This window comes from Pyrus communis, chromosome 14, assembly GCF_963583255.1.
Source record: "Pyrus communis chromosome 14, drPyrComm1.1, whole genome shotgun sequence".
Taxonomy (NCBI): domain Eukaryota; kingdom Viridiplantae; phylum Streptophyta; class Magnoliopsida; order Rosales; family Rosaceae; genus Pyrus; species Pyrus communis.
In genome coordinates, this window is record NC_084816.1 from 23,090,529 (window position 1) to 23,105,100 (window position 14,572).

General features: G+C 39.4%; 3 protein-coding genes across 3 annotated transcripts; 2 read left to right on the forward strand and 1 right to left on the reverse strand.

Annotated features, from left to right (window-relative positions):
• LOC137714635 (uncharacterized) lies at window positions 1-390 on the forward strand. The gene has a single exon (XM_068453799.1). The coding sequence runs from the start codon at window positions 1-3 to the stop codon at window positions 388-390; it is 390 nt and encodes a 129-aa protein (XP_068309900.1).
• A 1,076-nt stretch (window positions 391-1,466) lies between these two features.
• On the forward strand, window positions 1,467-4,064 carry LOC137714870 (protein ANTAGONIST OF LIKE HETEROCHROMATIN PROTEIN 1-like). The gene is made up of 2 exons (XM_068454026.1): window positions 1,467-1,801; window positions 2,713-4,064. The coding sequence occupies exons 1-2, from the start codon at window positions 1,657-1,659 to the stop codon at window positions 3,765-3,767; spliced, it is 1,200 nt and encodes a 399-aa protein (XP_068310127.1). The 5' UTR covers window positions 1,467-1,656; the 3' UTR covers window positions 3,768-4,064.
• A 142-nt stretch (window positions 4,065-4,206) lies between these two features.
• Window positions 4,207-11,680, reverse strand: LOC137714869 (protein NETWORKED 1D-like). Its single transcript, XM_068454024.1, has 5 exons — window positions 11,383-11,680; window positions 10,972-11,044; window positions 10,566-10,849; window positions 5,806-10,034; window positions 4,207-5,562 (listed from the first exon to the last, which is right to left on the reverse strand). The coding sequence occupies exons 3-5, from the start codon at window positions 10,666-10,668 to the stop codon at window positions 4,513-4,515; spliced, it is 5,382 nt and encodes a 1,793-aa protein (XP_068310125.1). The 5' UTR covers window positions 10,669-10,849; window positions 10,972-11,044; window positions 11,383-11,680; the 3' UTR covers window positions 4,207-4,512.
• Between the last annotated feature and the right edge of the window lie 2,892 nt (window positions 11,681-14,572).

The window sequence follows — 14,572 nt, forward strand, 5'->3', positions numbered from 1 at the left end:
ATGTCGTTATATGGGTATGGCAAGGCATCAGTCTCTGGTGGAGTTGGTGACGGTGGCGGAGCAATAGAGGGAGCATGGGGCGTCTCAGGGCTATCTGCAGCCGGCTGCAGTGAGCTAGCAATCGGACGATCAGCGGGCGTCACTGGTGTATCCGCGGTGGGCGCGGGTGGCGTTACGATGGAGGGTGTGGATGGCGTCACTGGTGTAATCGTGACGGCCGGGGGTGTCGTAGCAATGGAGCGCGTGGCGGGTGTTATTGGTGTACCACTGATGGGGGGCGTCGGAATAATTGGCATGAGCGGCAAAGTTGGCATGGCAACGGGCGTGGTTTTGGCTGATGATGCAGTTGATACTGGGGTGGGTCGGCTGTGTCCAATATCAAAAAACTGAGATGAAGCGAGGCACAAAATCAAAAAGCTAACAAGTATGTTCTTGTTCGCCATCTCTCTCTCTCTCTCCCCTCTCTCACTTTCTCTCTCTAGATAGAAGATCACAATGCAAGTGAGTAATAGTATGGTAGCATGCAGGCAGAGGGAGGAGCAGCAGCATTATATACTAGTAAACTAAACGTACCTTTTTTCAGGCTGCCATGTTCCCCAGTTACAATTGGTTTTTGCATTCCAATTGGATTTACGTTTATCTTGACTTTTCCAATTGTCGCTTTGGAAGTATGCAGATGTTGCAGGAAGGAAACCAAATTAACTGCTAGGGTTTCTGCTTCTAAGTACAGTTCAAACTTTTCCCACTCTAAACTAGGAAACACATGAAATCGTTAGCTTTTTTTGGTACGTATGTTTCTTCGTTCCTAACGACAATTGGTTTTGGTTTATTTTGGTCCGTTTGGTGGGCTGGTTAGGAAAAGTCATTTTCTTTTAAATTGGACTTGTAACCTAACCCATGTTTAATGCGCTAAAATGTAACATGGATTGATTTGGGTCCAGGATGTGAGTGCAAAATAAGACAAGAATCATACCTCTCGCTCGAGGTGGGTTACAAAGCCAGTCGAGCTTCTCTCTTGTTCGAGCTCTCTGCGCTTCCCTTTCGCTGATTTCATCATTTGCTTTTCCTCTTTTTTGCAACTTCCTCTTCTTTGTTCAAGGTAATTCCCTCTTCTCCCTCCTTACTTCGAATTTGAAACATGAGTACTTTGATTTTTCTGAATCTCGGATTTTAACTGAAAATTTGGTCTAAAGTTAGCCTTAATTGATTATTTACTTAGAAAATTGAAGAAAATCGAGGAAAAAATGGATTAAGTCCATTGCAATCCATCAAAGTGTTGCACTAAACAATGAACTAGAATTCAAAGCCTAGCCAATTCATGCCGATGAAGCCTCGATAATGCACTGTATTTTTCACACCAAAATTTTGGGTTAGAAATTTATTGGGCTTGTTTTTAGGCTTTAACCCAAGACCAACTAAATTTCCAAATTTCATCCACAGTCGAACCAGCCCACAGACATTTGGTCACCAACATTCGTGTCCGTTCTGTTCCTACCGAGATATGGAGAAACACCACCAGCTCGAAATCGGTTCAGTCATCAAATGTCGGAAACGCATGTGTTGGAGCTGAAGAAAACAGTTCCAATTTATTAACTTTCAATCACTTTCCTCCCATCCAAACACTTCTTTTCTGAGACCATCAGAGCTTTACCTTTCATGGCGCCTCCGAAGAAATCAAAGAAAAGCAAGAAAGACAGGAAATTGAGGAAAAGCAAGAGCGTGGTGGTTCCGGCTGAGGCGAAAGCCGTGGATTTGGATTGGTGGGATAGTTTCTGGCACAAGAATTCTTCAACCCAAGCAGGTTTTACTTTCCACTGAGCTCACTCACTCTTCAGTTACTCTCTTAATTTCCTGTTTTTTTTTTTTTTACTGGAAAATGTTGCATTCCAAGAGAAATAGTGATGTGGGTTTTATTCAAAATTTGTTCTAGAATGTTAAAGTCCGTAAATTTATTCATAATTACAGGTCAAAATCTGTAAAATGTGGTTTTCAAGTTAGCTAGCATCATGAATTTTGATCACTGAAATGGTAAGAATTCAGACCAGCGCCGGAAAATGCGCCTGGTTACGCAGATGTGGGTTAGTCCAATTATCTTCGGATTCCCCTCCCTTAAATTAGAGTAGTTTTTTTTTTTTATACAGTGATATTCTATAAATATGCTAATCTAAGATGTGTGGAAGGGGATTCGAACTTGAATGCATGAGGGGAGCACATTCCGCTCTAGCCCACATCTGCGTAAATTTAGAGTAGTTTGGAATATATATCGCCATGTCAAAGAATGCAAGTGGTTGTGGTAATTTCTGGTGGCCGTTACAAGAAAACTAGCTCCCCTTAGTGTAAAAATATTGATGTACTCAAACAAAAAAAAAAAAAAAAAAAAAAAAAAAACCATTCTTAAAGGGCTTTAGCCATCTTCTGCGTAAATTAGAGTGGTTTAGAATATATATCGTCTTGTCAAAAAATGCTAGTGTGGTAAATTTCTGGTGGCCGTTACAAGAGAACTAGCTATTGAATACTTATATGACAGTCTTAAAGGAGGGTGGTACAGTGGTAAATTTATTGCTAGACAGGAAATAGAGATTTTGGTTTGGAATCTGGAGTAGGGAAATTGTTGATTTCTATTTTAGTAAAGATTTTTAAGAGTTGATTTTGGTTTTGAAGTGTCCGAGATAACAACTTTATTCTGCATTTCCGATGAATTCACGTGTGTAGGTTCTTCAGTATCCAATGATGAGGAGGAAGGATTTAAGTTTTTCTTCAGGGTCTCGAAAAAGACTTTCGATTACATTTGTTCACTTGTAAGAGAAGACCTGGTGTCGAGGCCGCCATCAGGGCTCATCAAAATAGAAGGAAGGCTTCTCAGTGTTGAGAAACAGGTTGCAATCGCCATGAGAAGGTTAGCATCCGGGGAGTCTCAAGTCTCAGTGGGGGCTGCATTTGGGGTCGGCCAGTCCACAGTTTCTCAGGTGACTTGGAGATTCATTGAAGCATTGGAAGAGCGCGCGAAGCACCACCTCAAGTGGCCTGATTTGAATAGAATGGAAGAGATTAAGTCTGAATTTGAAGCATCCTTTGGATTGCCGAATTGCTGTGGAGCCATAGATGGTACTCACATCATTATGACCCTACCTACGGTTCAAACATCAGATGATTGGTGTGACTCGGAGGAAAACTACAGCATGCTTTTGCAGGGAATTGTTGACCACGAGATGAGATTTCTTGATATTGTGACTGGTTGGCCTGGGGGCATGACTGCGTCTAGACTGTTGAAGTGTTCTGGGTTTTACAAGCTCTGTGAAGGTGGACAGCGTTTGAATGGAGATGTTAGAAGTTTATCTGGAGGAGTAGAGATTAGAGAGTACTTAGTTGGCGGGGCTAGCTATCCTCTGCTTCCTTGGCTCATAACTACTTTTGAAAGCAATGGCCTTCTGCCTTCCGTTTCTGCTTTTAACGCCATGCATGAGGCTGCAAGGTCACTTGCAGTAAGGGCATTCTCACAGTTGAAGGGCACTTGGAGAATCCTCAGCAAGGTTATGTGGAGACCTGACAAGCAAAAACTTCCAAGCATTATCTTGGTATGTTGTTTGCTTCACAATATAATCATCGACAGTAGAGATATATTGGACCCGGATATTGCTTTATCCGGCCATCATGACTCAGGATATGGAGAACAGTGCTGCAAGCAAGTTGATCCATTGGGGAGGACATCGAGGGATAACTTGATCAAACACCGGGAGCACGGCAAGCAGACTGCTACACCAATTTGAATCTTATTCAACCAAGTCTGGTCTAGACGAGTTCAAGTTGGAAGCTTATAGCCTCCATCGAACAGGTGCTGCCTATAGGTACCTTTCAAGGAGCAACTAAAGCGTTTAGGCTTACAGAATCTGTTCTTGCCTGGTTTTTCAGTGTCATTGTTTGTCAGGAAAAGCTTGTTTCTGCTGTCACTTTGATCCTTTTTCCTTGAGCATGTATTAGGGTTTGTACTATAGACTGCAAGTAACATGTAGAGCCGCAGACAAAACTCGAGTGAAACCGAGCATATATCCCTCTAACCCTGTGGTGTAACAATTCATGTGACGAGTGGTACAAGGCGAGGGGGATACTCTCCCAGTTACATGTAAGGATCTCGCCAGATTCTGGAGAATGTTAGAATCTATACAAGAACTTGTAACGCAGAAAGAATGTATACACCGAACAACAGGATTCAACAAAAGATTTTATTTTCATACTCTGCTAGTTCTCTTTATGTAAAAGAAGAAAGAAAAAAACATGGAGAAAAAAAAAAAAGCAAACCCCATCAGAGTGGGTTTCCTTTGAATAGAAGATGGGGCCTGAAATGTACAGCAGGATCTCAAAACTAATCCAAGACCCAATACTCTCTCTCCGTCTCTCTCTCTCTCTAAAATATGGCAAAACAAGTAGAGCTCTAAAAAGTAAAAAAAACTTATGGACAATGAGGCAAAACTAGTGCCTCATCATTTTACTGTAAACTAATGAAATTTCATTGCTTTAATCTCCCTTGGTTGGGGGCTGTATGCATGCACAGAAGGGCGATTTCTTCCGTTTCCCTTGGTTGACGGGTTTTCCCACGCCATAGAGGTAGTCACGTAGAAGAACGCTTTTCTTCCGCTCGATGATTCTAGCTGATCCTTTGCTGTCTTTTTCGCCATCGATTTTCAGAAGAAGAAACTGCAGTTTCTGAACCTGCAACTGCAACCGCCCAATGTTTTCCGACCCTCTTTTTGCTTGTTCAGAAAGTCTCCTCCTTCTCACGCTCCCACTTTCATCTGGTACTTCCCCAGAAGATCCAGCAGAGGACGGAGGATCATCTTCAACGCTCTTCATCAACATTTGATTGGCATCAAACAACTTCGTAATGGCCTCTTTGGCTTCTTCCAGCTGCCCCTTTACGCTATCAAGTTCCACATTATTGCCCTTTTTGCTCTTCTCAGTAATCTCCACCTTTGTCTTCAGGTCTTCCACAGTAATTTGAAGGTTTGTCAACTTTTGCACATCGGAATCAAGTCTTTCTAGGATGCTTCTCTTGTTCCCTTCTTGACGGGGCTGTGTAAATCTCCTAGAGAGCTCTAATTTGTTAATACCCAATTCTTTCTCAACCAATGATTCAGAAGAGGGATGTCCTTTATTGTGCTCCTTTCCTGCCTCCATCTGACTGTGGTCAGCGGGTACAGTGGCCGCCTTCTGGGAGTTGCCAACCCTCAAATCAATGCTGCCATCCTGGTCACTGGTCTCCCACAACTCAAGCATCTGAGCATCAGGCTCTATGGTTTCTCTTCTGCTTATCCCATAGGATGAACACTCCGATATCTGATCAAGAATGATGTCTTTTGTCAGAACTTCATTCCCTGATCCAGATATTTCACGCTTCTTCACAGTGTCACGAACCTGATTTGCAGGAACATGACCTTCCTTTTCCACCACTGCCCTTTCAATAGCTTCAATTCTTCTTTGTAAATCCTGCAAGTCCAAAACACCATCTGATACTGTGGCTGTTTGATCTCCATCCCTTTGAGAGCTTTCAGCATGCAGAAGGGCATCCTGGATAAAGTGGGATACAAATATGTTATTTCAAATGATATCCACCATTGAACTATAAAACAAAGTCATCATGTCTTAAGCTGAACAATCCATGTCTTTAGACAGAAACCAGCTTACTTTCCGTAAAACTTGCCAGAGATAAACCATGAATGTTGATGATAAAGCATGAGTTCAAATAATGGCTCGTGACAATTGAAACTTTCAATTTCCATAGGTAATATGTAAATGGACATGAAAAGTTACCTTTGATTCTTCAGCGTCAAGTTTATGAGAACCGGTGTCTGCAAGTATATGCTTCTCAAGCGATGTTATACACTCCTTCAAAGAGATGACAGCTGGAATATATGCAGCCAACTGAGCTTGTAGCCCTCCATTTTCGTCTTCCAATGCGCAAACTCTTTCTTTCAAAATTTTGTTCTCGATGCCTCTGGAATTGCTTCCGTCTTCGAGGATCTGACATGCTTCAATGAGCTCGCGAATCTTTCCTTCAAACAATGTTTCACGAATGTTGGAACTCTGCAGTTCGCCAAATAATGTGGCAGCCTGAAACAACCACATTTCTATCTCTTGTCTTTCCTTTTGCAGTTCATTGATCAAACCTTCCTCTTTGATTTTAGTTTTTTCAGCTTTTTGTTGCATTTTCTGCACTTCTGACTCCAACTCCTGATTCACTACACAAAGGTTGCCAGTCTCTTTCATATGAAATTCATTGTCTGCAGAGAGTTTGAGAATTTGCTTCTCTTGATCTTGTAGTGCCACCTTAGCCTCACCATACTTACCATTCATGTCCTCCACTAACGCATGCAACTCTTGCCTCTCATTCTGTAGCACACTGATGGCCTGATGTACTTCCAAAAGCTCATTTTCTTTATGGTACAACGCATCCTTTGCATTTGCAATTTCACCATTCAATTGATCATTAACAGATTTAACCAACTCCAGCTCATTCTCGGACTTATTCAATGACTCCTTGAGCTGTAAGTTGTCCATCCGTGTATCTTCTAATTTCCCCTCCAATATCCTTACCTTATCTTCCAGGTCATTCTTTCCAAGATGAAGTTTATCTAAATAGTCAGTGAGCTCTTCCAGTTCCAGCAGCTTTCTTGAAATAAAATCTTTGAGAACAAGTGAAAAGTTATTGTGATATATCGTTTCACCAAACATGACACATTTCTCCTCTTCGAGGTCACGATTCTCTTCCCACAAATTCGATACCATCTTTGTCAAAGCTCCTTTCTCTACAAGCATCTTGCCATTCTCTTCCAATACATCGTTGTATGCACTTTGCAAGTCCAAGAACTGCTCATGCAGATCATCTATTTCAGTCCTCAACACTTGTTCTCTGTGGTCTCCCTCCTCTACTTTCAACTTCAATTCTTCATTATTCTCCTCAAGTCTTTGGGCCCCACTCTGTAACACCACAAGCTTCTCAGACTGATTCTTGAACTCTCCGTCCAGGGTGTTTCTTTCTCTCATAAGATTTGCTGCCTCTAGTTTTAGTTGGTCAATCATTTCTATGAGAACTGACTTCTCAATAACCAACTGCTGATTTTGATCACAAGTTTCAGAGAGAGAATTTTGTGTCTCTTGAAGTTTGACAAGAATGTTGTTAAGAAGTGTTTCGTCTTGCTCAACCTCTCCTGCACAACTGAGGTTTGCCTCCACGTCAAGAGTCTTCAACACCTGATACAGCCCCATTCTCAGTACTTTCGTTTGCAAAAGGAAAGATTTAATCTCCACCTGTTTCTCAAGATTTCCATGCTCTAGGTCAGAAATCTGTTTCTCTGACATTCTGGATGCCTCCAACAGCTTTTGACGCTCAACCAGGAGGGACAAGATCTTTTCTTCCAGATCTTTTATGCATTTCTGCAAGACAAAGATTTCAATCTGCACGTTCACAGCTTTGTCTTGTTCCACTTCATATTCTTTCTTCATGCACATGCCTTCTGCTTGGAGACGAGAGATCTGCAATCCCATACCAGCCATCTGGGTTTCACTCAACTGAACAAAACTGGCATGTTTTTGTTTCTCAGAATCTAAGAAAACATGTAGCTCTTCCACTTTACGAAGTGCGGATTCTCTCTCTTTCTCAAGAGCAGAGAGTTTCTCTTCTACTTCTGTATATCCTTTTTCCAGACCTACCAGTCTTTGCTGAGTAGCGCCCAACTCAGAAACTACATTTTCTCTCTCCTTGGTCAGACCGGACTTCTCGTTATTAAGCAATAGACAGGACTCTTCTAAGCTCTTTGATATTACCCTCAAGCCTTCAAGTTCAGCATTTGCATCACAAAGGGAATTCTCCAAAATTTTGTTATTCTCCGATGATTTCTTCAAGTTCTCGGTCATACTTTGTAACTGGGAAAGTAGGGCGGCATTTTCAGCAGCAATTGTACCTTTTTCTTCCAGATGAGATTGACATGATTCTTCCAACTCCTTTACCTTCCCTCTGACACCTTCTAACTCAAGGTTCAAATCAGAAAGGGAACTCTCCAAAAGAACATTTTTCTCCATAAGTTTCTGCATGATTTCCAACTTTTCTAACAGTGCCGCTTTCTCTCTTCTATCAGCCTCACACATCTGTTCTAGCTGTGATTTTTCACCTTGCAGTTCCTTCACAGATGACGCAAGGCACTCTGGATTCAAGCCAACTGAGTCTACCTGCTCTAGCATAACTTGGTGTTTCTTGTTCAAGCCATTGAGTTCCTCTTTCAGGCAATATATCTCTTGCTGGAGAGCATTTCTTTGGTCTACTCGGAGTCCGAGTTCCTCTTCAAGTTTTCTAATTGTCTCCCTCAAGATTAAGATCTCATCTTGCAGATTTTTTATTGACATGGATGAAGACAGATTGAGCTCACTCAGCCTCTTGTTTTCCTCCTTCGAATTCTGGACTTCGTCCTCCAAAACCTGATTATGCGTTTCCAAGTCCTTCATAATTAAAGCTCCATTGTGAAGTTCAGAATACATAGATCTAAGTTCCTCCTGGGATTGAGAATGCAAATGCTGCAGTGTCTGGAAAGCAGTTTCAGCCTCCATGAATCGCAAACGCTCTTCTCGTATGGAAGTCCAGAGTCTGCCCAACTCCATCTGCTTATCAATCAGTTCTTCACCCTGAGATTCCATTTTCTGCACCAAAGACTCCAACTCAGATTGGAGCGTCTGATTTGATTGTGCCAGTAGAATACACTTTTCTTCAGAACCCCTTAACTTTGCAATCCCATCATCTATTTCAGAGTGTAGCTGTTGGGCCTCCTCTTGGGCACTAGCTATCTTATGCTCCAGAGTAGATATGGTTTTCAAGCACTGCTGGTACTGGAGAGCAGCAGCTTCCTTCTCTTCGTTTAACTTGGCAATTGCTTGCTTCAAGGTTTCAACTTCATCTTCGGCTTTAACAGCTCGCTCATTAATTCTTCTTGTATCCTCCTCAATATGCAGTATTTTTTCCTCCAGATTTGATATCATTTCTAGACATTGTTGATATTGTGCAAGTGCAGCTTCTTTCTCAGCTACAACCTTTGAAAGATCTTGCTTTAGAGTTCCAGCTTCAGTTTCAACTTTACTCGCACGATCATTGAGCTCTGCAGCATCCTTTTGGGCACAAGAGATACCGTCCTCCAGATTAGTGATTTTCTCCATACACTGCTGATACTGCAGAAGGCTAGCATCCCTTTCAGACTCTAATTTAGCAAGTGCTTCCTGCGAAGCTTGAACTTCAGCTTCAGCTTTACTGGCTCGCTCGTTCAGTTCCCTGGAATCCTCATGTGCACGAGCGACTTCAGACTCCAGATTATTTAACCTCTCTAAACACTGTTGGTACTGAAGTAGGCCAGCTTCCTTTTCGGCTTCTAATTTAGCAAGGGCCTCCTTCAAGTTTGAAATTTCTGTCTCTGCTTTACCCAGTCGATCAGACTCGGACAATGATTGAGCCTTGATGTTATGGGTCTCATTGTCCTGCGTACGGTCTTTTTCTTCTTCATCATGAAAATTGAGGCCTTTTTTCACCCTTCCTTCTCCAGACCCAAATAGATCGTTCAGCTGTTTCAAGCCCGTTCTGCTTGTTCCAGAGTCAGATTCATTGGTGTAAGCTCCATTCTTTTTGACACTGAGGAAATGGGATGAGGAGATTCCCGGAGCATCTTTTTGCAATTCATCAAGGTCTAAGAATGCCCGCATTGGGTGTGGCATCTCAGGTGTACGGGGATCAGCCTCACTAGCAGAGGAACCTGCAGGTGAATCATCTCCCATTGCAAAGGGAACTTGGTTGGGAAATGCTTCTGCCATGGTTCGATGAGCCTGGCGCAGTGCCCCAGTTGCATGATCATATCTCTCAGCTAATGCACGGTATGCTCGATAGAACTCTTCTACCAATTTCATTAATTCTGGGCGCTGTTTATAGTACATCTCTGCCCTCCTAGCAAAGGAATCGGCATCCAATTCAATGAGCTTGATCATGTGTTTGACTTTGGCATCCATATCTGTTCAAGAAGTTAAAACATAATTAACTTTGGATGCATCTAATACATAGAAGAGAGGAGGAGGGAGAGAGAACAATATTGCTGTTATGAACAGAAAATCGAAAAGATAAAATATCAACTGGAAAGATGCATGAAATCAAACTGCGAGTATTGTGATCATCTTGTTGACAAATCAGGATCACTGCAGTTTACAAGCCTGGTACTACCACACTGACGTCTCATCGAGCAGTCAACAACAGAAATTGGGAATTTACCAACATACATATTTACACTATTCAAACTAACTTAAATAAGGTCCGAGTTCCACTTATTAGCCATCCAATATTCCATATTTGATGATGTAACGGTTTAGGAAAAGAGAATTCGTTATTCATTATGAACATTTCTTGATAGGAAGAAGTAAAAATCATGTCGCAATATGCAATGCAGTTGACATGATAAAAAAACACTTATGATGTCCGGTGAGAGAGCATTGCTTCACTCCACATATATGAGAAACACAGCAAACCAAACCAGTTATATAATGTATACCTGTAAGATTTTCCTGAAGCCATCTTGAATTCTTCGGGCTTATGTGGCTGTCCCACCACCAAGAATACTTGCGTCTAGAGTCTGCCTGCGACGCAGTAGCCATAACTCTGGCCAATAACAGCACCACCTTCGATACTGATTTTGTTTCCGATCCACAAACGAATAAAAACCGAAACCAAGATGAATAAACTCAACAAGGGGCCTGATAACTAGGCTCTAAACCACCAGAATTCAGTAATTCGGGATGAAGCTTCGTATACTCTCAACTTCTCACACGATCACGCCTAATCACCAAAATCCACAATTAAAAACCAGATTAATTAGAATATAAAACAACATGGTGGGTGAGATCAGATTGTCAAGAACATGTAATAAACAAGAAAGATCACAAAAAGCAAGCAATTACCTGATCAGTAAAACTCCGGTCCGAAATCACATGCTAAAATTGACTGATATGAACTAATTTTCTACAAAAATACCTGATCAAAGACAAACCCAAAAGACAGAAAGTCAGAATTTAGTAAAAAAAATCAACAAATTCACAAGCTTAATAGAATCACCAAACTTTGAAGCCAAAAAAACTACAGTGATCATCCATGACAATTAAAAACCAAACCAATTCCTTAGAAAATAATTACAGAAAAACAAAAGGATCAAACTTTTAATTACCCAGAAACCAAAAATTGAAAATTTTGTTAAACAAAGTCATGGTAGGAGGATCAAGCCCAAATCAACCACAAAACGCATTCTTACATGAAGATACACACAATGGCATGATTTTCTCAGCAGGCAAAAAAACAGGATCAAACAAAATTACCCAGAAGCAAAAACGATCAATCAAAACAACTTCTCTTCTTCCTTAATCAGCGTTTGTGAATAGCAACAGCAGCAGCGAAAAAAAGCACTTCCCGTACCAGCTGCTTTTGCTTTACTCTTTTCTCACCCCATGGTTGTTAGACCGCTACGTCTCCGTCTCAGAAATTGCTTCCTCTGTTTTCTCTCTCACTGCGTCCTGCTTTTGCCTTTTATGCTGTGGTTTTTCTACTGTTTAAAGAGGAAGTAAAACAAAGATAAAGGTTGGTGGAGAGGCCGGAAACAATAAAAACAGCGACTGCATAACAAACGGTAAAAGCTAAAGTTAATGCTTTTCTAATCCATTATTTTTCGGATTTTTGTTTCCAATTTCGGTTTTTTTGTTGGATTTTTTCACTTTGATTTTGGAAAAATCATTATATGCGATTCTTTTTCTGATAGTAAAACCCCACAAAACCCACTCATTCTCAAGAGAATGACTGAGAGCGGGTGAAACGACTAAAATACCCTTGCAATTACAAAATCAAAAATGCTTTTTTTTTCCTGGGGTTTGTTGATGTTTGACTATGATTTTGTGCATGTTTTTAAGACGGTGTTACCAACATGGGAATGTTAAGGAGATTCTTTTCAAGTGTAATTTTTTATGAATTTTCTGTTATTTAACAATTTAACGTTAATTATCATGCCAATATTATAAATAATCATGCAAAAAACATGAATTAACAAAGGTCTATAAAGAATCTTGCTTTTAAAAGAGTCTCTTTAGTATTTCTTTACCAAATTATTGAATCCGGATGCTCTCCAGATCCTCCATGTGAGGATCCTAAGAATCCGTGAATCGTGTTCATTCATCATACATCGTGCGGTTATAAATCATTTTAATTTTGTTTATTTAAAATTGAAGACAAACAGTACTTGAAAAAAACTGACCGTACAATGTATAATAAATAAACACGATTTACAAATTTTCAAGATCTTCACAAAGAAAATCCGGAGAGGATTCTGTTGACAAATTATCATGAGGCTTCCATATTTATTTTATTATTTCATTGTTCTTTTGCTTCTATCACACACATCTTAGTTGTCTCCTTGATTAGAAAAGGGATTTTAGATATGGCTATGAGGTATTAAAAATTGTAGACAAAGACAAAAGGATGGTTGGATGTGACCATGCATATCATCCTTATTTCATATTATATACTATGTGGCAAATAAGTTGTCTAATAAGCAATATAAATTTTAGACCAAAGTAACTTCCATAAAAAAAAAAAAAAAAAAAAAAAAAGTGTTCAAAAAAAAGTAACTTCCATAAATTAACCATTATTGTTTTTTTTTAAACTGAATCTGCTGACCTTAAACGGCATAAATACAATTTTATTTGCTTAATGAGACTATTGCATTATCTTTACGTGCGGTGGGATTTGGAGAATATATGACTATTTAAGGTTATCAAATTAAAAAATTTGATCATTTCATTCTGGCAAATTATTATGCGAGTCAATTTCTAGTTTTTAGCGTAAAAGTTGCCAAACAACGTATAAAAATGGATTTCCATGCTTGAACTTCCAACTTTTAGCTCACTCCTGACTTTTTTGGTCAAACTCAAGACACAAGTTGGAATTCTAGTATTATTAAGATCATATATTGTAGTTTTTCTTTTACAAATGATAACATTGGTAAGTTAAATTGTTAAATGTGAGTGAAAATGAGGGATCGTTAGGGATTCATATGCATTATTGTTTTTCCTTGCATATTTGGAAAAACAAATCTGCCTTAAATAAATACATAGGTGCTTATATAGAATCTAATATGATACACATATTTTTCATCTTTAAATGATTAAATCTCTCCACAAACGGACTTACTAGCCGTTGTTTTTTTTTTTTTTTTTTTTGGGGTAAGTTAGCCGTTGATTTATTTATGGTTTCTAATTTCTAAACAGTAATAATTTTGATTAAGAAAATATTTTGTAAACAAAATGAAAGGCCATTATGGTAAATAGCCAGGGAAAGGAGACGAGAATCTTTCTAGTACTTGGCAGAAACGACAGTGTCAAAAGGAGGGCGGTGCGGCAGCAAGGGTAGGACGGTCGTCATTCGTCACGCGACTATTAATATTCGCCATATAATGGACAGCGTGTATTTTTTGTTCTTTTTTCTGATTGGAGGACCATGTGTATTTCATGAAGAATACACCCCAACATTTCATTTTGGAATCCGGTTTTATGAGGATTTCGAAGATTCATAAATCGTATTCGTTCATTATATATCATGTTGTTAGTTTTTTTTTCAAAAATTGTTTATGTTCAATTTAAATAATAAAATTTAAAATACTTTCTGACCGCACGATGTACGATGAACTGACAAAATACGCGGATTCCCTGAATCCTCACAAAGAGGATCCGGAGAGGATCCTTATTCTTCATTTTTATAGCAATGCTACTAGGCATTGAACTTCGAACTACAATAAACTCAGATTTTTATCGCGAATGGCTTTTTATGTTATGTCAACTCATAGTTTTGTTCTTTATGTTTCAAACTCATCAATTTCGTTTCTCATCTCTTGCTTTGGTCATTAATATTGTCTTTGTTGTCCACCTTCGTTAATAATCCGTTATTAGTGTGCTGATGTGGCAGTCATATAGGGTCCACAAAGTCAATTAAATGATGCCATGTAGATTAATGAGTTTGGTACATAAAGGACTAAACTAATGAGTCAACGCAGTTAGGCGACAAGAACTGACCAAAGCAAGAGATGAACGATGAAAATGAAATTGATGAGTTTAGAACATCAAGGACCAAACTAATGAGTTGACAAAACATAAGGGATCATTTGTAAAAAAAATCCTATTAACTCTTACTAACTTATATTATTTTAAAAACGATACATAAGACTCATGTGGAAATGCTTTTAAAATGACTGAAAATGTTTTTGAAACCAACCCTTAGTAAAAATCCAACTGGATCTTGGAAAAACACTTGAAGTGCTTCCTATAAGAAGCATATGTGCTTATTACATAAAAAAATAAAAATAAAATAAAAATAAAAACACTTGAGTGCTTTTGGAACCTAAAATCAATTTCACCAACAACAATTTCAGTTATTTTACAAGCACTCACAAACGAGCTGATATGTTTATGGTAAATGAATTACAGTTCTGTTGTAACATAGTTGATTTGTTTTGTATGCATTAGT

Excerpts from the sequence above, each read along its gene's own strand:
- LOC137714635 (XM_068453799.1), top strand. The coding sequence starts at position 1 with ATGTCGTTATATGGGTATGGCAAGGCATCAGTCTCTGGTGGAGTTGGT.
- LOC137714870 (XM_068454026.1), top strand. The coding sequence starts at position 1,657 with ATGGCGCCTCCGAAGAAATCAAAGAAAAGCAAGAAAGACAGGAAATTG. Across the intron at positions 1,802-2,712 it reads GAATTCTTCAACCCAAGCAG|GTTCTTCAGTATCCAATGAT; the intron begins GTTTTACTTTCC and ends TCACGTGTGTAG.
- LOC137714869 (XM_068454024.1), bottom strand. The coding sequence starts at position 10,668 with ATGGCTACTGCGTCGCAGGCAGACTCTAGACGCAAGTATTCTTGGTGG. Across the intron at positions 10,035-10,565 it reads GCTTCAGGAAAATCTTACAG|ATATGGATGCCAAAGTCAAA; the intron begins GTATACATTATA and ends CTTCTTGAACAG. Across the intron at positions 5,563-5,805 it reads TTGACGCTGAAGAATCAAAG|GATGCCCTTCTGCATGCTGA; the intron begins GTAACTTTTCAT and ends CACTTTATCCAG.